The 25,498-nt window shown below is 41.9% G+C and overlaps 1 protein-coding gene and 2 long non-coding RNA genes across 4 annotated transcripts; 2 read left to right on the plus strand and 1 right to left on the minus strand.

Annotated features, from left to right (window-relative positions):
- The first annotated feature begins 2,237 nt into the window (after positions 1 to 2,237).
- LOC307047136 lies at positions 2,238 to 3,799 on the plus strand. The gene is made up of 2 exons (XR_013810358.1): positions 2,238 to 2,370; positions 2,770 to 3,799. It is a non-coding gene; the product is annotated as an uncharacterized lncRNA (long non-coding RNA).
- Positions 3,800 to 7,210: 3,411 nt separating this feature from the next.
- On the plus strand, positions 7,211 to 20,155 carry LOC307047122 (uncharacterized protein). Of its 2 annotated transcripts, XM_079693869.1 has the most exons (3): positions 7,211 to 8,039; positions 17,801 to 18,446; positions 19,303 to 19,440. In XM_079693869.1, the coding sequence occupies exons 1-3, from the start codon at positions 7,847 to 7,849 to the stop codon at positions 19,352 to 19,354; spliced, it is 891 nt and encodes a 296-aa protein (XP_079549995.1). In that variant the 5' UTR covers positions 7,211 to 7,846; the 3' UTR covers positions 19,355 to 19,440. The 2 variants fall into 2 exon arrangements, with proteins under 2 accessions (XP_079549995.1, XP_079549994.1); XM_079693868.1 differs by having other exon boundaries at positions 7,214 to 8,039; positions 17,801 to 20,155.
- A 419-nt stretch (positions 20,156 to 20,574) lies between these two features.
- Positions 20,575 to 24,644, minus strand: LOC307047130. Its single transcript, XR_013810349.1, has 6 exons — positions 24,421 to 24,644; positions 23,125 to 23,187; positions 22,711 to 22,992; positions 22,301 to 22,469; positions 21,375 to 21,447; positions 20,575 to 20,994 (listed from the first exon to the last, which is right to left on the minus strand). It is a non-coding gene; the product is annotated as an uncharacterized lncRNA (long non-coding RNA).
- Positions 24,645 to 25,498: the final 854 nt, after the last annotated feature.

Consider the following 25,498-nt stretch of genomic DNA (forward strand, 5'->3'; position numbering starts at 1 on the left):
TTGGCCTCCGCCAGGGCTGCGCTTTGTCACCAATCCTGTTTGTAATATACATGGATCGGATTTCGAGGCGTAGTCGTGGGGGAGGGGGTCTGCAGTTCGGTGGACTAAGGATTGCACCATTGCTTTTTGCAGATGATGTGGTTCTGATGGCTTCATCGGTCTGCGACCTTCAGCACTCATTGGATCGGTTCGCAACCGAGTGTGAAGCGGCTGGGATGAGGATCAGCACCTCCAAATCTGAGGCCATGGTTCTCAGCAGGAAACCGATGGACTGTCCACTCCAAGTAGGGAATGAGTCCTTACCCCAAGTGAAGGAGTTCAAGTATCTCGGGGTCTTGTTCTCGAGTGAGGGAACAATGGAGCGTGAGATGGGTCGGAGAATCGGAGCAGCGGGAGCGGTACTGCAGTCTCTTTACCGCACCGTTGTGACGAAAAGGGAGCTGAGCCAGAAGGCAAAGCTCTCTGTCTACCGGGCCATTTTCGTTCCTACCCTCACCTATGGTCATGAAGGATGGGTCATGACCGAAAGAACGAGATCGCGGGTACAAGCGGCCGAGATGGGTTTTCTCCGCAGGGTGGCTGGTGTCTCCCTTAGGGATAAGGTGAGAAGTTCGGTCATCCGGGAGGGACTCGGAGTTGAACCGCTCCTCCTTCGCGTCGAAAGGAGCCAGTTGAGGTGGTTCGGGCACCTAGTTAGGATGCCACCTGGGCGCCTACCTAGGGAGGTCTTCCAGGCACGTCCAGCTGGGAAGAGACCGAGGGGTAGACCTAGAACCAGATGGAGGGATTATATCTCTTCTCTGGCCTGGGAGCGCCTTGGGATCCCCCAGTCAGAGCTGGTTGATGTGGCCAGGGAAAAGAAAGTTTGGGGCTCTCTGCTGGAACTGCTACCTCCGCGACCCGACCACGGATAAGCGGGAGAAGATGGATGGATGGATGGATGGAGAGCAATGTGAGCGTCCATTCCCATTGGATAAAGCAGGATTTTACATCCGGAAGTAAGTATCCTCTTTACTGTCGATTGATTTTACAGTGATATCTGCACTACTCATCAAAAACACCAGATTATCCTTGTTGATTACACAACATTGATTGGTTTAAATTGTGTATAATGCTTTTGTAATTTTCCCCTTCGATTCGGAGAAACAAATATTTGTTCAGTTTAGGATGGCCGAAGACACTACACTACCCAGAATCCTCAGCTATCGTTCTGCTTTGCATCAAGCTCTGTGATTGGTTGACCTCCAACTGCATTCCATATAAAAAAAAACGTTTCGTAAAAGATAAAATCATACTTTATTCAGCAGTGCTTGCTTTACTCTTTGAAAGTCATCACATGAATGGATTGTAATAAATGGTTTGGGTGCATTAAATATTACACATCTGTCGTAGTTCTTTATTTATCTACAGAGATCGGGCTCAGAATAGACCGGAAACTATTCTTTTACCACTCTGTTTGAATTTCACAATAAAGTTAGTAGTAATAATTTGTTTTGATATTATTGTTTTTTATTAACTACTAGACCGCTGGGTCATGTTAAGACCATCTTTTCTGTGTTGCTGTGGGTTTTTTCCATCGTTTTTGTGTTATAAATATCAAAACAATAACAGAATATATCTGTCGTAAACTAAACCAGAAACAGCAGTATATTTTATTTTGTTAACACTGTAAACTTGACAGCTTTTGAACCCGCACCTCCTTCTTCTTCTTCTTTCGTGTAACGTCAGAGGTCCAACTCGGGCGGTGGCCGGGTCTCAATTCAGGGGTTGCATCCTTCGGGGTACGCAGCCTACGCGGTCGACGCAGGATGCGGCCGACGAGACCGCGTAGGCTGGTCTCGTCGATGTATATCGTTAAACTGTTGTGTTTGTTAGTGTTTTATGCTGTTGTGTGTTTTTTGCTGTTATGTTATATATGTTGTATATATTATATATAATATGTCGTTAATAAAAAATAGAAGTCTTTTTTTTCAGTTGATTACATTATTTATTGCTGTGATAAACATGTATTTGTCCACAATTTTCTCCAGTATGGAAAACAGTCGGTCCATCCTCTCCCTATTCTCTTGGGCTCTCCTCTCCTCTGCCTCTCTCTGGTACCTCATATCCTCTTTTATGAGTTCCAGTAGCTCATCTCTCCCTTTCCTCTTTCTCCCCTGTGATGGCCCTGGCTGGCTATTTGCATCCGCCTCCTGCTCCTCCACTTCCTGGTCACCCACTGCTGCACTTGGCTGTTTTGTGTCTTCTGGGATGGAGGAAATGAAGACAGGAGGTGTGATGGAGGGCCTCTGTCCCAATACCTCATCCATTTGGACAAACCACGGCCAAGAAGCAGCGGTGGATTTCCCACTGACTCTCTCCTGACCCTGGGTACTTGCAATCCTAAGGCAGAGTAAAACAATCATGGCAGTAAAATAACAACAGCAGCTAAACTAATGTTGGCAAATGTGTTTATTAATGTCACGCACACACACACACACACACAAACACACACACACACACACACACACACACACACACACACACACACACACACACACACACACACACACACACACGCACTCACACACACACACACACACACACACACCACACACACACACACACACACAAAATCTGGAAAACTGACACTGCAAGACACATACAAATAATGAATAAAACATTTACTTAATGCTCAAAAAGATTGATTCTTAACAATAATAGTGTTCTAATCTTAACAGCTGTGATCATAACAGTTTATATTCTCCTTCTTCCCCTAAACCTGCCCAGATGATGTCCCACTGACCCCAGGTCAGCACCTCCAGGTCCAGCAGCACTGTGACCCCCCGCTCTGCTTTAATACACAATTAAACATTTTCTATGATCTATTTTTTGTATTAATCAAATTAAACTGAAGACAGTTGAATGACCTAGAGATACCCTATTATTCCACTGCTTATGTACACATGTTGTAAATGATGGTTATAAAACCTCAGTAAATGAAATGAACAATGTGTTTAACAATAACTATTTAATTTTGTATTTCCATCTTATCACAAAGTAGAGGTAAGAATATATCCATCCTAAACACTTGGAACACGGTAATAAAGAGATACAAAATAGGAAAACAGACAAAGATTTTGAGATGGATAACAAATGATAATAAATTCCAGCCGGGAAAAGAAGATGCAGGTTTTAAACGATGGGCCCGAGGGGGCATCACAGCAATATGTAGGATGGTGGAAAAAGGGGAAATGCAGAGTTTTCAATATCTAAGAGATAAGTTCGATCTGGAAAGGGGTGACCATTTTAGATACTTACAGGTGAGAGACTATTATATAAAAGAAATACAAATGGATAAAAACACTAAACAAAATGGGGTAATTAAGGTAATGATTGAAGCATATGAAGGGAAGAAAGGCAGGGTGATTTCAGCTCTATATCAAGCTCTGTTGGAGAGTAGGGGGAATTCAACTCTATATATAAAAGAAAAGTGGGAGAAAGAACTCGGGATTGATATGACAGAGGAAGAATGGTATAATGTATGTAGAGTGCAGCATTCAACTACTGGGTCAAGGGTATGGAGGGAATTTGGGTGGAAAAACATAATCAGATACTTCATAACCCCAAAGATAAAAGGGAGGTATGCCCCGGAACAGAACGCATGTTGGAGGCAATGCGGCGAGGTGGGGGCAGACCACACACACATTTTTTTTAAATGCCAAAAGATGAAGGGATACTGGGAGGAAGTATGGGGAGTATTGAAGGGGATATTAGGTTATGAGGTTCCTAAGACCGGCCTGATGTTATACTTGGGGAATCTGGTGCAGGAAAACACACAGGGTGGGGACAGATACCTGATTAAGGTGCTGCTGGCTGCAAGCAAGAAAACAATTACCAGAGCATGGTACAAAGCAGATCCACCTACAAAGGAGCAATGGCTGGGAGTAGTACAGGAAATATTTGATATGGAGAGATTCACACACATATTGAGGGTCCAGGAAGGGAAATTTGAGTCCAAATGGGAAAAATGGGTTGAATATAAAAGAAAAATGAACGACACCACAAATTGAGAATTGGAACCAGACCATGATGTTGCATTAAAATAGGATAGAAAGCTTCCATGTCACTGTTTGCTTGTTTTTATTATTATTTGTATTTTCTTTTTTCTTCTTCAATGGGTTTCTAATTCAAGTGTATACTGAACTATATGTGGTTTTGTATGATTATAAAAATGTCAATAAAAAGTTAAGTGAAAAAAAAAAGAATATATCCATCCTCTCTCTGCAGTTTCATGTCTTCTATTATTATAACTTTCATCATTGAGACAGTGGAAATCAATCATGTACTTTAACATCACCAGCAGTAACACAAATATCAGCAAAAGTGTGTTTATCAAGTTGTTTATTTGTATTGTATGTGCAGCAAGTATATAGAAGCAGCTGTTTGGGGAATCAGACAGACTCAAGCTATAATCGTTAAATATCTATTAAAAGAAAAGACACATACAAAATCAAATAATAATAATAATAACAATAATAATAATAATAATAATAAGAAGAAGAATTTATTTGGTCAATTTAAACGGTAAGTAACGTTATTATGTCAGGTGCACCGTGCGCGTGACCTGTTTGATTGATTGATTGAAAAGTTTATTAACAGCTTGTATATTGGGTACAGTACAGTACAGCTCAAAACATACAATTGTTAAGGGGATGCAGACCAGAGAAAGACTTTCGTCTTGTTTACATCAGGGTCCCCCATTTCCAATTCATCATATCATTTAAGACTTACAAGACATATTTGACATACAGATGGCTTAGTGCCGCTGCACGTTCGTCATCTGCAAGGTGCTTACACAGCAGTCAATGATGGAACTTAGAAAATGGTTAAAACAACCAGCCCTCATCGCCAGCAGTTAATATAACAGTTCAGATCATGGGGTCGGGGACATTACGTTACCCGCGGCCACTATCGTGGCCACTAACGCCCGACTCGCCGGCTTTGCCCGCCTCGCCCACAGAGGCGGAGCAGCCGCAGCCGTCTTTGTTGCCCCAAACATCGCCACACCTCGGCGGCCCGTAAGTGCCAGAGGACCTCGGCAAAACAGAGCCTGCCCAGGGATATTTAAAAAAGTACCCAACTCGCCTGTACAGTGGGGTAAGACGCTCATTTTGCAGCTCATGGTTTCAAAACAGAGATAGGCTGGAATATTCATCTAAAAAAGATGCCATCTTCTGCTATGCATGTAGACATTTCGGTTCAAGTAAGTCAGATGCCTTCACCACAACTGGCCACAACAACTGGCGCCATGCTCTTGCACGTGATAAGTGGCTGGGAAGGCATGAATCAAGCAAAGAGCACATAGATCCATAGATCTCTTCATGTTGCTCTCAAAGTGCACCAGATTGATGCTTTTAACTTCAATATTTTAAAAAAAACCTTCCCAGGGGAGCATGCCCCCAGACCCCCTTAGAGGAGGTGAGGACCCCCCTAGAGGGTGTTAGGTCCACTCCACACTTATAAAAATAGCACTTTACCACTGCACCCTCTCTAATCTCAGATGCACCCTGACTCATTTTGTTCTGGAGCCGGGCCTGTCTGAAACTAAGACACAAGTCTGTAGGAAGGCAGTAAGCAGAGGTCTGGGTGGAGGATGTTCCTGATTGGCGTTTTGCTTTCTTCAGCACCACGGGGTGTCCAGGTGGATGGCAGCTCTGTCCTGATGATCCGCTGGGGTTAGGGGTCTTTCTCCAGCAGATCCATTTCTCCAGAAGTTTCCTAATTACAGAGAAAAACAAGACAAAAAGAAAAAAGTGAATTAATCATATTAAACACAGGGTTGCAAAAGTATTATTGCAAAATGTAACTAAGCATTTCAGACTAACAATCCCTCAAGGATAATTTTAAATGATGTACTGTTCTGGTTTTTAAAAAACTAAAGAGATGCAATGACAGTCACAGCTTGCATCCCTTTGACAGCACTGCACAAACTAACATTAAGCTGAAGGCTGCTGTCTATTTTTGATTGTCTTATTATTATGGGATTGGGATAAATTAAATACACTTTAACCTAAATAAAAGATGATCAAATCTGGTGGAAATATTTAAAATAGGCTTTCTTTTAGCCCTACCTCAAAGCAGCATGAGCTGAATACAAAGGTTGTAATGTTGTCCCAAAGTTTAATAAACAGTAAACCATTGCAACATGTCAGACAAATAAATACAGCTAACAGCAGCCACACGTCAGGGTAGCATTTTATAAATCCCACCGTACTGTAGGCTATACCAAGGGACCAATCTGTCTAAAAAAAGGTTTGAATACCAGTCTAAATGTTTTCACTTTGGTCTATTTATGTAATATAAAGTATAACTTATCTATAACAGAGCCAAGATCTCTGTATGACTTTAGTGAACTTCTGAATTGAATTAAAAATAAGTGTAAACAACAGTGCAGTACGTCCAGCTAGCTATAGTTAGCGTCACATATTTATCCGTATTATTTAAAGAAAATGTACGTTTTAATGCCCCTTGGGTTTGACGTGTGTGACGTTACTTTAAATTAACTAAGTTAAAACCCAATACTCACATTTATTAGTGATTCCTCCGCTTGCTGTTGCTTTTAAATCCACTCTCAAAGGAAACTGGCTTCCAAGCCAATATTTAAAGGATACTACGTTATCGAGTGCCGCCGAAGGACTGTTCCAATCTCCAGCATACTTGGAATTCCACCGAGGCCACGTCCTTGGTTTGGGGGTAATTTCGAGGCTGCACATGGGTAGACTTCGCGTCCTTCAAATCCCCACAATGCTATGGGCACGGACCAATTTCAAAAACCCTTGCGGAGAATGGCTGAACCGACGCAGCGCACATTTAAATATAAGTATGTAGTGGCGTAGAACATGTGTTGGTAAATATGTTACTTTGTTGCATTTGTTATCACCAAAAATGTGTTCCGTGAAAGTAAAGCAAGTTCATAATTAGATAGACATCGTGAGGGATTTATTTTCGGTACAGTTTATGTGGAAACCGTTAGAGAGAGTGGCACACTTGTTAGCCTGTTCCATTCTTCTTTGTTTTCTGATGCCGTGCCTTGGAAGTATACTTGCTTCGTTTCTGAAGGAAGTGACTTGGAAGAGCTACCAGGAAGGGAGTGGAGCCTGATGGGGACACTGGGAACACAAGGTGAGGGGGTAAGAGCTACCAGGAAGGGAGTGGAGCCTGATGGGGACACAGGGAACAGAAGGTGAGGGGGTAAGAGCTACCAGGAAGGGAGTGGAGCCTGATGGGGACACTGGGAACAGAAGGTGAGGGGGTAAGAGCTACCAGGAAGGGAGTGGAGCCTGATGGGGACACTGGGAACAGAAGGTGAGGGGGTAAGAGCTACCAGGAAGGCCATTCTTAAGTATTTGAGTGAAACAGGATTGATTGGAATAATTTAAAAAAACGTAAACAACACAATGGTATAATTCCACAAGTGGTGATAGGATGATATGGTGATGCACCTCCTTGTACAGTAGGTGGCGGTATGCACCTTAAAGCTGTTTGCAATCCGCCAAAATCCGAGAGAAGAAGAAGAAGAAGAAGAACCTGGATCCATGTGGCGTCTCGTCGCTACGGTTCTCTCTCTCTCTGTGTTCCTGAGAAAGTGTGTGTGAGCTCCAGCACTACTGATCCATCATCTCTGTGTCTGGATAAACCTCTGAATGGACTGTGCTCTCTTTTCTGGAGCGTTTACCTCGGACTATAGGAGCTAGCTTAGCATGCTAGCTGGAAACACGTTAGCAACACTAGTCAGATTGAGAGTTTGACGGAGAGAGAAACGGTGTGTTTAACGGAGTCTGCAGGAAAAGGTGATCTAGGAAACATGAGTAAAGTCCAAATGCTGCTGTCGGTGAAGAAGCAGCGACTCACTGCTGCTAATGAAGAGATATTTGCTCTGTTTGAACAAACAATAGCAGAGCTCGAGGAGGAGCTGTCTCTTTCCAAAGAGGAGAACAAGAGACTCCAGAAACTACTGGACGCTGTTTTACAGCCTCAGCTTCGGATCCACAGAGCAGGTCTGTTCCCTTTACCCTTAATTAACACTTTACACTCTTCAGTAGCACTTTATTATCACATTAATAACACTTTAGACCCTTTAGCAGCACTTGCTGCAGGTAGTAAATCCTGAAGTAAAAGTACACCACACTGAAAATACTCCATCACAAGTTAAAGTACTGCATTCATATCTTATTTAAGTAAAAGTATGTAAGTATTATTAGACACATGTACTTTATTATAATAATTAAAATGTATTACGGAAGAGCAAACCTACCAAAATAAACGTATTTATAAAAATACATACTGTGTAGTGATCACTTATTAACACACTGAAACATAATTCACACATGGAACTACAGGTTGGGGGTATTGTTTCCGCACGGACATATACAGTGGGGCAAAAAAGTATTTAGTCAGCCACCAATTGAGCAAGTTCTCCCACTTAAAAAGATGAGAGAGGCCTGTAATTTTCATCCTAGGTATACCTCAACTATGAGAGACAAAAGGAGAAAAAAAAATCCAGAAAAATCACATTGTCTGATTGTTAAATAATTTATTTGCAAATTATGGTGGAAAATAAGTATTTGGTCAATAACAAAAGTTCATCTCAATACTTTGTTATATACCCTTTGTTGGCAATGACAGAGGTCAAACGTTTTCACACGGTTTTCACTCACTGTTGCTGGTATTTATTCCTCCATGCTGATCTCCTCTAGCCCTCCGCTATCACTGTGGACGTTTTTGTCCATATGGGTCATTTTTCACTTTTCATTTTGCAATAACTTTGGTTCTGTTGGTGCAAACGGCCTGCATCTTTGTAACAAGGCTATTTCCTCGATCTACTTTGGAATTCCAATTTCAATTTTTCAAATCGGTCTTTAATCCCCTTTGCAACAAATCGACTACGCAAATTAGTCATTCGAGACAAAAATGTCCACTTCCAAACACAGCTATAAAATGATAACAGATTAATATATTTTTTAACTTTTGGGGTTAAATCTTTCAATCAACTTCAGCTCTGATAAAAAATACCAAATATTCAATTATTTTCAGGATTTTAACCCTTTAACTGCCGGTTTGAAAACATGAATTCGCATTTTCTATTGTTGGGTTCAGAATTCCAGAAAAGACAGACAACTTCTAAGTTGAACTATTTATTGTAAAGAGAGCAAAAGATATATTTTACTTGGCCAATGATTCATCACGTCTTTGGGAATCACAGGCAGCAAAGCTGTAATCTGTAACCACCAAATCCGTCAAGAGCCTCGAACCTCGTGCGACAATACATTTTATTACACAGGGCGTTGCCTTACATTTATGATTGGTCAAGACTAGCTGAAGAGATACCGCGGTTTAGACTTGGTTCTCTTTGGTTGGTGCGCAGACTCAGATAGAGTCTCTTCAGGGCTCGACATTAAGGACTGCCCGATGGCCCGGGGCCATCTAGTATTTAGCTCGGGCAATGAAGCCTCACCTGCTGGTTGCCCGATCGGGCAATCTATTATGCCAGTATCATGCAGCTCGCGGATCCAGTAATGAGTAACCCGACATTAAAACTAAACATATCTATAACTGGTTACGGTAGTTTGAGAGGTCATTAAAATAGCTACGTGTGATATTCTAACCTGAAGTGTGTTTTGTCCGCTCACCGCTGCATGTGATCATGTGATAATGCAGAGCTGCGTGTCGACTCGTCAGCAGCAGCTGATCTCTCTCCCGTCAGATTAGACTTCACTCGCGTTTATGTCCACATTGATCAGATCTAGCTAGTTCTAGCTAATGATATGACTACCTGCTTATTAACAGACACCTAAACAATAAGTGTCGCTATGCAACTGGGTGAGGCCACAAAGTATAGCGCAGCATTATGCATTTGTTTACATGCCCACCGGAACCCCGAGGCATTACCAACAGATCAACGCACAATCAACCCATACAGGACATCTCTTTCTCCACATTAAGTGTTACACATTAGAATTGACTATTCTTGTCTGTCACATACTCTTCTTGTCTGTCACATAAGTGGCGCAACTGAAGCGGTATTGCGCAAACGGGAACTCTGACGTCGCCATTTGGTGTGCTTCGCGGATGCGCTCGGCTCCTCTCGACTGCTGATCGGGTCTGAAAATACGAAGACGCCTGCGCTGCTAAACTAGCGGCAAATCCAAACCAGCTGCAAAGGCACCGGGGCTTTACCTATCCACGAGGCTTTTGAAAAAGGCAAGAAGTTTGCCAGAGACGAACCCATGGCTAAAACGAGGAAAAAACTACAGGTTCATTTAATATATATATATTATATTATTATTGGTTATCGGTATCGGTCTTGAGAAGCAGGAAGTTATCGGTAACATTTTGGTAAAACCTATTCAACATATTCCACTCATTTAAACGTTGAAGGCTGGCCAACCGTCATGGTCCAGAAGTAACAGGAAATAAATGTTGAACTACAATTTAAGACCAAATCAAAATGTTTTGGCCACCATGGTCACACCATGCTGGTAGGGCTGCTCATGTCATCTCTTAAACACCAGCCTGTTGACATGGTCTGGTTTCAGAGATGAGCGCAGGCAGGGGAACATATTGCCCCCTGTACTGAAGACCCTCTCTGAAGAGGAGCTTGTGGCAGTGCTGCCTCACATGACACAGGACAAAAGAAAAGACTCTGAACCCTTTCTTTGCCATTATATAAAAATAGTGTTGCTACAAAATTATAAATTAGGCCTACCAATAAGACAACTCAGATCTGAAGCTACACAGGAATCTGCTGCAAAGAGCAATAAAAAACAACATTAAAAGAATCAAACCCTTTTTTTGTTGCATTTTATTAGAGTATAAAAATAAATGCCTTTAAAATAGGATGCAAGCAACACTAGTTTCTAAACCTGAATTGATAATAGACTATAATCAATTTAAGTTTGCATTCTTATACCATTTTTTCTACAATAATCATAATGAATAAGTTCAAACTAAAACTTACAGCTGATTAATAACGGTATCTAACTTGAGTTTTTATTATATCAAAAACCTTTTGAAATGCGTCTGTTATTTTTACTGTCCCCCAAAAGCGCGTCGGCAGCCTCCAGGAATGCTTCTTTCACAACTTCGCCGTCTTTGAAAGACTTCATGTGTTTCTCCAGAACGTGACTGACACGATGAGATGCTATGGTAGCAGCCTTGCTCTTGTTGTTGGGCCTGGTGGAAATGGACTGCTGTGCATTTAGCCGTCCTCTCAGGCCCCTCCCCTTTTGGGAGCGTAGGGCAGAATTAGGAGGGAGTTCCGTCTCGTAGCGTTTGTGCACTGTTTTGAAATGCCGCTCCTAAATTACCCTTCTTCAATAAAGCCACGCTCGCACTGCAGATGAGACAGATGGACTTTGAATTGGAATAAATAACAAAATAATCATCCTCCCACTCGGAGTGAACATTATATATTTTGGGCTTTTTTGATTCTGCCATAATTGCGGTCTTGTGTGTGTGCGGACGGTCACTCCTGTTGACACGGACAATGTCAGCTAAATAGTACCCACCAGCCACGCCCCGACACATGGGGTGACGCCAGCCAATCACAAAGCTTTGATGCGTTCAAGTGCATTATTCTGGCACAGGAAGATTATGTTATTAACGATAAAACTAAATATTGTTGGTCTATTTTTAGACAGATCTCGCGATCGACTGGGAATCTCCCCGCGACCCTTCTTTTTAACGAGTTGCTGCTCTTGTTCTGACATCTTCGCTCGCGCTGAACACTCACAACACATGTCACTCCCACGTGGCCGAGTGGTCTTTTAGGGAGGGGCGAAAGCGCACCCAGCAAAATAATCGTATTTTGTCAATTATGCTGTTTTCATAATCGTCGCAAGCCATAATCGTAATCGGGATTAAAATAGAATTAATTGCACAGCCCTATTTCATCTGACCTATGACATTCTCCCAATCCTCTTCTGGATCATCTAAATGCTCTCTAGCAAACTTCAGACGGGCCTGGACATGTACTGGCTTAAGCAGGGGGACACGTCTGGCACTGCAGGATTTGAGTCCCTGGCGGCGTAATGAGTTACTGATGGTAGCCTTTGTTACTTTGGTCCCAGCTCCAGTGGCGGCTGGTGGAAATTATGTTAGGTGGGGCTATTGTAATGGTGAATAAACCACACGGGGAACATTTTGAGAAATTACCCCTTAAATTAAATTGGCTACACTATTTCATCGTTGCTGTTGTATGATTGGTGTTTAGCTACGGTATTTAGCGTCTACAGCACCTCCGCTTTTAGGGTTGACGTAGACCCAAACTTCGCCCGGAGGTCCCCCGGTGTTGTTGTGGGAGCTGCTGCAGTAGCTAACGCTGCACTAGCAAAACAAACGCTTATTTCTTTTTCAAAAGGTGCAGCGGGCTTCAAACACGTTCCCCTCCACTGGTTTCAACCAAGCAATAAATTCGATGTTTTCCAACCAAATACGGTTGAACAGACAATTCCCATATTAGTTTGTAAGTAGATTAGAAGATACATGAGTTTCTGACTGCCGCAAGCTGAAGCTTGGTTGCTAGGTTACTAGCTGGGTGTTCTCCAATAAGGGGCCGGGGGAAACAATGTTAGTGATTACTGGTTCCATGTTGATTTATTTTTAATTCAAATTGTTGGGGGGAACTGAAAGGCTATTACCGTACTGGTTACTTTGCAGCCCGGACATTTCCCCCAAAACACATTTAGACGCTATCGCAACACAGAAGTACCTTTCAAATCCCATCATTTTTAAGACCTTCTAAATCATATTTAAGACCTTTCTTATTTTTTTGGTCATATTTAAGACCTTTTTAAGGCCTTACATTCAGATTATCAAATGTAAGACTTTTTAAGACCCCGCGGGAACCCTGAGGAGACTAAATACAAACATTATATGCAGACACAGACGTGGTTCAGAAACACAGAAATATTAGAAAACAGACCATTAAGGCAAAAACATCTAGTTTGATGGATGCTGTCAAAAGTGTGTGTGTGTGTGTGTGTGTGTGTGTGTGTGTGTGTGTGTGTGTGTGTGTGTGTGTGTGTGTGTGTGTGTGTGTGTGTGTGTGTGTGTGTGTGTGTGTGTGTGTGTGTGTGTGTGTGTGTGTGTGTGTGTGTGTGTGTGTGTGTGTGTGTGTGTGTGTGTGTGTGTGTGTGTGTGTGTGTGTGTGTGTGTGTGTGTGTGTGTGTGTGTGTGTGTGTGTGTGTGTGTGTGTTACCTGCATAAAGTCAAGTGCTCGGCGCAGTTGTGGCGAAATGTCGCTCCTCTGTTTTCATTTAAACAGCTCCTTATATCCGTTAGCACAGCTAGCTAGCACCAGATGCTAACAACAACAATACACGTAAGGTCTCTCTCTCGGTCGCTCGGGCCACACATACACACATCCTCCCGGTCCTCCCGATGGCCAGTCGGTGCCTGCCGGTGAGCGTGGAAGTGTGGTCTGCCACAAGTGGGCAGCAGGAGCGGGGCTGTCAGCATCAGCTTGTAGATGGTATTTTAAACTGGATGCGCTCTGAAACTACAGGGCGGCCGAGGACAAAAAATACACATGCGTTAATCGCGTTAAAATAATTAGTGCCGTTCATATTTTTTTTGCGTTAACTTGACATCCCTAAAGTTAATCAATCCATCATCAATCAATTATTGCCAACATGTATTTATAATATATTCTGTGTATATATATATATATATATATATATATATATATGTATATATATATATATATATATATATATATATACACAGAATATATATATATATATTTTGAGAGAGATATACACTCGTATTAGACGCAGTCAAACGTTTGGACACATCTTCTCTTTCAACGTTTTTTATTTATTTAAATTGGTTCTACTTTCTAGATTTATACTGAAGACATCAAAACTATAAAAGAACACATTAAAGGTGGGGTAGGTCATTTTGGAGAAACCAGCTCGAGGGCACTAGAATTTGAAAATACACAACCGTAAAAATCTGCCACTTCCTTACAGAGCCCCTCCTCCAGCACACACGAACGCGCACATTCAGGGCCGCCCCTTGTGAGATGAGGCCCCCCCCCCCCCCCCCCCCCGAACAGAAAGGAGTGAAACATTTTTTTTTGGAAACAAAGTTGGCTACTTTTCAAATATAATTCCTGTTTATTATTATTATCAACAGTTACTTTTTTATGCAGTGAGGTAAATGGTAAATATGCATGTATGTCGTTCAGTATGCGTTTACAGGTGAATACGTCTGCATTTCCTGCCAAATACTAGCCTCAAAAATATTAAAATATAATTAATGCAAATAAACTACTTCTACTAATAATCATAATCAATTTAATAATATAAATACTATATTATATTATTATAATATAGTTGTAATATAGTCAAGACAAAACATGCTTATGACATGCTCAAAAACTGATATTTCTTAAATCTGTATTCAAATGTAGTTCCCTCTGTCAGCAATGTTTCAACAACTACATTTCTATCAGTATTTCTCTGTGTTGTGGTTGACATGATGATGACTGTTAGGAGTTAAGGGCAGAGGCTGAGCATCTCCGTCAGTCCGTCCGTCCGACTCAGGACGGACAACTTCTCACTTCAAAAAAGAAGAAGAAATCTAGATCGCAAAATAATTAAACAAGCGAGTGCCTGTTTTTCCTGGCCAAGGAGAGGTTCATTGAACACAACACGAGCGTAACGTGTCTTCACCATAGGTCTTCACGTGGTTATGTCTCGTCTGGAAGGTGTAACGGAGAGCATCGGAACGCTGCTCCAGCTCTTCAAATATTGCAGTACCCATAAGGAGCCGTACACATGCCGCAGTGTTTGCGTGGCTGTGTCTTGTAAGCACAGTGGCGATCTGTTGTTATTAGCATCTGGTTAGCTAGCTATGCTAACAAATTTAAAGAGCTTTTCTACAACCAGGTGGAAGAGAGCTCTCCTGAGAGGCTCAAATAACCTCAGCTCAGTGAGGTTAAGGCACACCTTGATATGATCATTATAGTTATTAATGAGACATTAGAGACTCAATTATTAACAGGTATAAATTACTATATGACTGTAACAAAAAAAAGTTGTTAAAAATAACAAGAATAGAGTTTGAAAGCGGAGTGATTTGTAAAATATCCCAAAAGAAAAATCTGTCATTGTCAGATGGTATATTACGCTGTTTTTGTTCTGCTTCGAATAGTTCTCTCTTTTTTCAACATAGCTGTGTTTGCATCACTGCAACTAGACAGACAGTTTATCACTCTTCCTCCTGTACATTAGCAGATAAAAGGCATAACAGACTTGAATGAATGTTAAATAAAGAATGCTGGAAATAACTGCATCTCCATTAGCCTATATGCTCTGCAGAGACTGCCTTCTTCATGTCGTGAATTGCAGCTGATGTTTTAATATGGCAATTGGCAATTTGACTTACACAACATTCGCAAGTTGTACATTTGACTCATACAATAACCCACCTTCGAGTGATGCTGTAGTTTCTTCATGTTTTGTTTTGTTTCCCTCTTGCTTACGCCGGACTGAAACTGTCTTTTCACCGTCATCTCTTCACCTGCACTAGTGGCCGTATCCAAGCCGTGATTGGTCAGATGTCGATTCAATGCAACGGTGTCGGGTTACAGACGTGCTCCCCTTGTCACCTCTCTCTCACTCTTGCCGGGGGGTGCGCGGAGAACTGAGCGGAGAACTGTGCACAGGAGCTGAGGCCCTCTGGGCGGGGCCCCCTGTGCAAGGCGGGGCCCCATGCAGCCTGCGTGATTGGCCTGTAGGGAGGGGCGGCCCTGCGCACATGACCAATGAAGGCACGAGATAAGTTTGTGCACAGATGGAAGGCTGACAGGCAGGTAGGCCATCCAGTTACTTTAGCCGGCTCAGATGATTGGTCGTGCTTTTTACAGCGCCACGGCTTCCACAGATGACATTTTTTTATGGATTTTTTGTCAAAGCACTTCAGATATTCATTGCTATCGGGCTGTTAAGAGCATTCCATGGAATATAACAAAAAGTGTATCTCGAGCCGGTTTCTCAGACTTACCTACCCCACCTTTAACTAGAATTATCTAGTTAACAAAAAAGTGTTGACAAATCCAGAATATGATTTATATTTTGCTGGCTACTGCAGAATGCTGTGGTAGCCATGCTGGTTAAGGGTGCCTTGAACTCTGAATAAATCACCATCAGTGACACCAGCAAAGCCCCCCCCCTCCACCACCATCTCACCCCCTCCTCCATGCTTCACGGTAGGAACCACTCATGCAGAAACCTTCCGCTCCCCTTTTCTGCATCTCACAAAGACACGGACGTTGGAAACTAAAAATCTCTCATTTGGACCCATCAGATTTCCACTGTCTAATGTCAAATCCTTGTGTTTCTTGGCCCAAACAATTATAACAATTCTCTTCTTCTTGTTGTTCATCCTCAGTAGTTGATCTTTGCAGCAATTGGACCTTGAAGGCCTGATTCACGCAGTCTCCTCTGAACAGTGGATGTTGAGATTGTCTGCTACTTGAGCTCTGTGATCATTTGTGTGGGCTCTAATCTGAGGTGCTTTAATTTGCGGTTTCTGAGGCTGGTAACTCTGATGTGTTTATCCTCTGAGCAGAGGTAACTCTTCCTCTTCCTTTCCCGGGGGGGTCGTCATGAGAACCAGTCTCATCATAGCGTTCCATGGTTTTTGCGACTGCACTTGAGGATACATTCAACGTTCTTGACATTTTCCGGATCGACTGGCCTTCATTTCTTAAAGTGATGATGGACGGTCGTTTCTCTTTACTGAGTTGAGTGGTTCTTGCTATAATATGGATTACAACAGCAGTCAAATAGGGCTTTCCACTGTGCACTAACTCTACCTCTGCACAACACAACTGATGGTCTCAAACACATTCAGAAGGCAAGTCATTCCACACATTGACTCTTGACAAGGAACACCTGTTAATAGAAAACCATTCCAGGTGACGACCTCATGAAGCTGACTGAAAGAAGCCAAGAGTGTGCAAAGCTGTCATCAAGGCAAAAGGGGCTACTTTGAAGAATCTAAAATAAAAATCATATTCTTGATTTTTTTAACACTTTTTTGTTAACTAGATAATTCCATATGTGTTCTTTCATAGTTTTGATGTCTTCAGTGTTAATCTACAAAGTAGAAACAAATTAAAATATACAAAAAACATTGAATGAGAAGGTGTCCAGACTTTTGACTGGTACTGTATATAAAAAACACACATATGTGAACATTTAGCAGGTTCCCTCATCTATAATCATTTATACAAGCGCAACTTTGAACATGTGCAGAAGTAAAATGCAACATACAAAATAATCAAGAAACAACATAAATTAAGCATTGACAGGGAACATTTTACTGCACCATAATTACTGTTACATAGGAAGGTGCCGTCAAATGTTCTGTTAATACTTGCATACTTTTACTTAAAGAAGGTTTGAATGCAGGATTTTAATTTGTAACAGAGCATTTTGATTCTTTACTGTAGGCGTAGTGTATCTGTGAACGATCCCAAATACAATTCATTGTTCACATTGCGGCTAGTGCTACGCCAGAAGAAAAAACCCTTTTACATTTTTAACTGGAAGTGGAAAGGGGCTGGGCTACATGAGGTGACTTGAGCCAACACAAATACACAATAGGTGGGACTAAGAAAGATAATGTGAAAATATAAAAACAAAGGCATTAATTAGGGCTGCAAAATGTCCCCCATTGTAATGGTGATGAGATTTTTAAATGCTAACACTTAACAGTTTGTTCTGACTGTGTTTCCTGTTTCCTGTAGATGTCCAGCAGCTGGTGGTGGTTAAAGAAGAGCTTCTCCCTGACCAGCAGGAGTGGAGCACCAGTCTGGACCAGGAGGACCCAGAGACCCCCCCACACATTAAGCAGGAACAGGAAGGAGAGCAGCTTCAGGAGCTGGAGGAGGCTGATATCACCAAGTCCACTTTCACTCCTGACCCTGTGAAGAGTGAAGATGATGAAGAGAAACCTCAGTCCTCTCAGCCTCATCAAAGACAAACTGAACACATGGAAACAGAAGCTGATGGAGATGACTGTAGAGGACCAGAACCAGCCAGGAACTCAGATCCAGAGAACAGTTTACAACCAAATACTGAGGACGACACTGAAGACTCTTCTGAACATGACACTGAAGACTCTTCTGAACCTGAGACTGAAGACAGTGCTGATTGGAAGGAGACCAGAGAACCTGCCTCAGGCTCAAACTCACTGAAAAATAGACATGAATCTGTCAGTGATCCACAACGTAGTGCTGAAAAGAAATCATTCAGCTGTTCAGTCTGTGAGAAAGCTTTTTCAAAACGTGGAAGTTTAAAGGACCACATGCTAATCCACACAGGAGAGAAACCACACAGCTGCTCAGTCTGTAAGAAAGCTTTTGCACGGAGTGGACATTTAAAGAGACACATGAGAACCCACACAGGAGAGAAACCACACAGCTGTTCAGTCTGTGAGAAAGCTTTTTCAAAACGTGGAAGTTTAAAGGACCACATGCTAATCCACACAGGAGAGAAACCATTCACCTGCTCAGTCTGTAAGAAAGCTTTTTCAAAACGTGGAAGTTTAAAGGACCACATGCTAATCCACACAGGAGAGAAACCATTCAGCTGTTCAGTCTGTGAGAAAGCTTTTTCAAAACGTGGAAGTTTAAAGAACCACATGAGAATCCACACAGGAGAGAAACCACACAGCTGCTCAGTCTGTAAGAAAGCTTTTTCACGGAGTGGACATTTAAAGGACCACATGATAATCCACACAGGAGAGATACCACACAGCTGCTCAGTCTGTAAGAAAGCTTTTGCACAGAGTGGACCTTTAAAGACACACATGAGAATCCACACAGGAGAGAAACCATTCAGCTGCTCAGTCTGTAAGAAAGCTTTTTCACATGGTGGAAATTTAAAGTCACACATGAGAATCCACACAGGAGAGAAACCACACAGCTGCTCAGTCTGTAAGAAAGCTTTTTCACATAGTGTAAGTTTAAAGGACCACATGATAATCCACACAGGAGAGGTACCACACAGCTGTTCAGTCTGTAAGAAAGCTTTTTCACGGAGTGGATATTTAAAGAGACACATGATAACCCACACAGGAGAGAAACCATACAGCTGCTCAGTCTGTAAGAAAGCTTTTTCACATAGTCTAAGTTTAAAGGAACACATGAGAATCCACACAGGAGAGATACCATACAGCTGCTCAGTCTGTAAGAAAGCTTTTTCACGGAGTGGACATTTAAAGACACACATGAGAATCCACACAGGAGAGAAACCACACAGCTGCTCAGTCTGTAAGAAAGCTTTTTCACATAATTTAAGTTTAAAGGACCACATGCTAATCCACACAGGAGAGATACCATACAGCTGCTCAGTCTGTAAGAAAGGTTTTTCACGGAGTGGAAGTTTAAAGTCACACATGAGAGTCCACACAGGAGAGGAAAAATAGATCTGCAAAGTTGGTGACAAAAGATTTAAATGGCGTAATCGTTTAAAAAGACCAACTGTGTTGGTAAGGGAATACATTTGTCTATTTTGTATCCTAATGCCGTTATATGTAATACGTTACTCCCTAAGCCTGTTTTCACCCACCTGCAACCGATTCGCTAATAATCACAAATGTTCATTTCTTCGACCCCTTGACTCGACTATTTCTTGTTTAATAATCGTTACATCTCCTCAGGACCAAGTTCCTGTGTCCTGCCTTTGACCTGCTGATCATCTCCTGCTCATTTAAGGTGGACTCACCTTTGCAAGGGACCAGCTAGTCTTAGTGTCTTAATGCTAACGTTTTGTAAAGTGATGCTAGAACAACAACGTGCTGTTGGGTTGTGTGCTCTCTGCAGGACGGTGTCTGTACTCAAAGATTGTTTATGAAATGAGAGCTTCACTCTATTTTTGTTGTCCAAACAACGCCAACAGAGCGAAACGTCGTCTTTCCAGCAGATGGCATACATGTTACATCATGCAGTTCAACTGTCATCCACATATTAGAGATTCAAAACAGCAATGTGTGAGATAAGGCTAGTAATTGACTATTTCAACAGAATGTGAAGAAGTTACAGTCTTGAGGCCATGTCCAATATGTTTGTGTTTTGTTTGATTAAATCGACTGAAATGAGCATTCAATGACTCAATTATTCTGAATTACTGTCATTACATCATGGGTTTGCATTGCAATATTAGAACGCATAAAACCCAACTTTATTTCTTCCAAGTTGCGGGTGTTCATTGTTTAGAAGTCCGCTGTGTTTCATCCAAGCTTCCACTGCGTGCTACGATAATGCTGAAAGTATCTGTTGTATGCTTTACCTGCTCCAGTAACACAAGTGTAATTCAGTCCATGTCAGGTCCTCAGTGATGAGTCCATGTCAGGTCTTCACTGATGAGTCCATGTCAGGTCCTCTGTGACGAGTCCATGTCAGGTCTTCACTGATGAGTCCATGTCAGATCCTCAGTGAAGAGTCCATGTCAGGTCCTCTGTGACGAGTCCATGTCAGGTCTTCTGTGACGAGTCCATGTCAGGTCCTCTGTGACGAGTCCATGTCAGGTCTTCTGTGACGAGTCCATGTCAGGTCTTCAGTGAAGAGTCCATGTCAGGTCCTCTGTGACGAGTCCATGTCAGGTCTTCAGTGAAGAGTCCATGTCAGGTCCTCTGTGACGAGTCCATGTCAGGTCTTCAGTGATGAGTCCATGTCAGGTCCTCAGTGAAGAGTCCATGTCAGGTCCTCAGTGATGTGGACACCGAGGAATCTCAAGCTGCTGACTGTCCACCGTAGTCCCATTGATGGCGATGGGGGCGTGTCCCTCTCTCTGCTGCTTCCTGTAGTCCACAATCAGCTCCTTGGTTTTGATGACGTTGAGATGGAGGTTGTTATCCTGGCACCAAGATGTCAGGTTTTCGACCTACTCTCTGTACACCGTCGGTGATAAGGCCGATGACGGTCGTGTCGTCAGCGAACTTCAGACCATTGACATGTAAAACACAAAGAAAACATGGAATTTTACTTTGCAAAAGCCAAAGTTTACATTAACTGTCAGATGTTTTGTAGGAAAAAAATCACAAATATATATATTTATATATACAATATATTATTGAAAATAGTAATATACATCACAAAAATAAAAACATTAAATAAAATATATTATATATAGCAGAATAGACCGGCAATGAAACATTTCAACAATAGCCAACATTTTCCCAACATTTTGTTCAAAAGATAACAATTATAAACACTAAAGAAATCTACCAGTTATGTGTGTGTGTGTGTGTACATGACTGTGTGTGTGTTTCTACTCTCTCCATTCAAAGTCAGCGACATTTGTAATTAATGAATACACCTTTATCGAGTGCTGTTTTTAGTCCTTCCTCTCCACTTTAGTCCCCTTGTCCGGATTGATCTTGAATAGGCACCTGTTAAGACAGAAGTACACTTACATTTAGTGTTTAATTACAAATCCTGTGGATGATACAGCCATTAATTGTCTTTACAGTTATACAGCTTGAAGTCAAAGGACAATGCTACTCTTCAATGTACTTTTCATGAACTGTTATGATCATATCTGTACATTTAAAGCATTGGTTTGAATAGAGTTTTGTTCTATAAAGTCATCACTATCACACTGGACAGTATCGCAGCAGGTCTGTAAACAGGAGCAAGCGGTCACTTGAAGATCATTTGAATGTGGGTAGCTACAAGGGCCATCTTGAGAGGTGTGTGTGTAACTGGGGCAGATGAGGTGCGTGTCAGTAGCAGAGTGAGCGGTGTAAAAGCATCGTAGTTAACCGAAAGAAGTTTGAATGTGTTTGTTCACTGCAATAATACCAGGTTCCGGTGCCCATCCCATTTCGGTGCAAGAAATAGTTGCGTCTTCCTCGTCAGATTCCATTGTCATCAGGTGCTGACACTCACGCTAAGCTTTTACTTAGTGGTAGAAGTACAATCTTCTAATTAGACTTGTGTGTTTCTCTGTTATAGAGCACACACATACACTAAACCTGCTCCATGGCTGTATTACTCTGCTGTTGTGTTGATGTTAATAAGTTAAGAGGAGCCAAAGCACACCACTGCAAAGGAAAGGGGTACGCTGAATTTACAACCCAAGATAAAACGAGAGCATAATGTTAAACAGAATGCAGCACAATAATCTTTTTATCTTGATTATCTTGTATTGTCAGGAGCACTTATCGTGTGTCAGAAATGTGCACAATCCTCTACTCTGTGGTTTAAGATGGAATTACTTAATAATCACAGTTCAAGTCTTACCTCTGCAAGAACTCCAGGGTAGCTCCCAGTTCTGAGTGATAACTGATGTTGAGGCAGTAATATGCTGCAAACATCAGCATCAGGGCGTCGACAACATTCAGGACACTGCCACTGACGATGGTCTGGTCCTCTGCTATCATGTAGTGTCCAGCTGTGAGGGGAGAACTCCCTGAAGGTGCACAAAGGAAAAAGTCACAAAACATTTATGAATCCAAAAAATATTTAGTGCAGATTGTTGTTGTTGTTTACTGGTGATCGTATGGCCAATTGTATTTTAGGAGTGATCAGCTCCTGCAGCTTTCTTTTCTTTCTTAAGTGTTTCCTAATGTTAACAGTGTAGAAAATGTCAGTTTGGGTGTTTTAAGCGGGGGTTTATAAGGTACAGTACTTATCTATAGTCAGTGTATTACCGAGAGTAGATGATTGGCGGCAGGGGCAGACTGGGAAACGGTGGACCTCTGTCGCCTGTCAGCGCAACTTCAATGAAGCCGTTTAAAAACAGCGAACCGACCCGGCCGTTTGGTGATTCTACAGATGGCCAGTCCGCCCCTGACGGTACCGAAGTGGACCGAGCGGCCCATCGGGATTCGTCCCGAACGTCCCAATGGCCAGTCCGCCACTGATGGCCGGTATGCCTCGAGCTTGGAGATGCAGACAGGAGCAACCACCTGGAAGCAAAGCAATGTACTGCTCTGGACAGGGTCAGCAGAAAAACACATGTTAGCCACCCCTTGATGATTTCCATATCCTTTCACTGTTTGCATAGCAATACCACATAGGACATTGAGAATTGATAAAACTTGTAATATGGCAAGAAATCTTACTTGAGGATCTCTGGCTGCTGTTTATTCTTGGTAGTTTGCAATTACTGGTACTGCAGCTAACAGCTGAGGGGAAAAAAGAGACACAAGTTTGCACATGCGTGAGCAAAAATAAGTTAAATAACACAGCAGCAGCTTTAAGTACAGTAATACCAATTCAGGTACTTAGAGTTCTTCTACTCTTACGGCCCGTCCACACACAGGCATGAAAAAAATCTTAAAAGATCTTGATGCTGGGCGTGTCTGAAGCTTGGCAATTTTTTGCGAGCAACGCGACCAACAACCAATCACATGAATCTCCCGCCCCCGACATACAAAGCAATAGCAATGTTAAAATGAAGTAAACTGGATATAAACTCTCCAAACAGGCGAAAACCTACCAGTTTCACCCACTGTCTCTGCCACCTCCCTCCATGCCTGGTTCCTCCGGTTTGTATCCCGGTAAATAGTCCTGCTCGTAAAGAACCGGGTGATTTGCTACCGTAATTTCTCGTTTGGAATATGAGGAAATGAACTGCGGTCTGGCTCTCCCAGCTTTCACGCGGTTTGATTGGCTAGCGCTTGCACTCACGGGATTTTTATAAACGGGATTTGATTGGCTGATGCCAGCTTCGCAAGCATCGGGAGCATCAAAAGTTGAACATTGCTCAACTTTTGATGCTCACAATGCTTGCAAAGCCATGCTCCGCTCCCCACAATGCAGTTCGGCGAAGATTAAAAATCTTCTACGTCACCCCATTCAAGTGAATGGGCGAAGCTTTGAAAGATTTTTTTCATGCCTGTGTGTGGACGGGCCATTATTCAAGTACAAGATCTGAGAACTTCTCCCACCTCTGTTTATAGCCTTAACATAGGTTCTAAAAGATATGGATAATGTGCATTGTGTGTAACATTATGCCCACGAAAGAATCAATTATAAAACTAAGGATTGAGCTAACATTAGGAGTTAGTGACAATGTATGCTAGTTAGCTAGCTAAACTATTTATTAAATAATATTGCGAAAAAGTAACTCTGAAACATTCACTGCACATCACGCTCAGCCACTCGAGCACGCATATTGCGCATCATTTAAAAAAATCGCCCTGCAGTAATGATGGCATAGAACAGCTCACTTTCAAAGCATGGTAGCTAGCTGCTACGTAGCTAGCTAGCTGCTACCTAGCTATGGTAACGTTAGCTAACATTACTTTGTTTTCGGTCGTTAAATAACATGTATACCAGGTGCTAGGACTTTGATGTTTGCAGTGTTTTAAATCTTGAGTGTTTTGAATCCGTTGATAAATAGTTTTTACCGTTACCTAGTCTCAAAGTGCTGATTTCTCTCCTTTGGGCGCGCCACGTGCCGTGCCCTTCACCTCCTCCGTGCTAAGTTAACTCCGTAGTATCAGTGCCTTTGCGCATGCGCTCTGTCTGCCTCAGCGCATGATGGGTGCGTGCAGCAGAAGTCTCGTCTCTGATTGGCTGCAAATCGATTGCCATGAAAATCCTTTGATGAACATCCAATCCTTGTATTATTTTAAGAATTGGTAACACCACACCATAAAGATTAATTTAAAAGTAAAAAATGGGGTGCAAACTATTAACATTGCTATTATAATTGTTTAATTCTTTGGATGTTATTTTCTAAATTTACAAAATGACAATGTAACTAGTTGATAAATAATAAAACAAACACTGAAGGCCTTCCAAAGACACAAACAAAATATGTTATAAGACTTCTTTATTGTCAGTTTATTCTTTTTAAATTGAGAATAGAGAACACTGATAACTAATGTTGGTGCACATTTATATGTTTGATTATGATCAGGAATATCCCATCTGTACTTTGCAGTCCTGTCCCAAGTACAAGTTAAGTATTAATCAACGTGTACATATAGTTTACTATCATTTGTAGTCATGCATAGTACTGCCTTCCTGATTGCTTTATTTTTGAGAAACCTATTCTGCACCTACCTGGGTTTTAAGAGAGTCAAATACCCTATGTGACTGTTCATTCTCATAAAACATGCTCAATTTACTTTTTGAAAACACAAGCTCACAATAAAGTCAGATGGGAGATCTACAGAAGCAAAGTGTGATAAACAAAGATGCATTCCTATATTAAACAAACAGAAAGGAAAACGTTGTTGTTCCACGAGGCAGTTGTAGCCATAGCAAATAGACTAACCTTCAACCTTCAACTACCTGCTGCCTGAAATCCCTGTGACATCACTGCAGATTGTTGTAACCAACTAGCTGTGTGGGACATTATCACAATACATATTTAAGTTAATTGACTTGGATTGTAAAGGTCTTTCGCTGTTGTTACTAGCTTTGTCAACATGCTTTGGTGAAGGACTATTCTTTCAATATGATGGATATTATTAGATGTCCACA

Source organism: Notothenia rossii (assembly GCF_949606895.1).
Source record: "Notothenia rossii genome assembly, chromosome: 7".
Classification (NCBI taxonomy): Eukaryota; Metazoa; Chordata; class Actinopteri; order Perciformes; family Nototheniidae; genus Notothenia; species Notothenia rossii.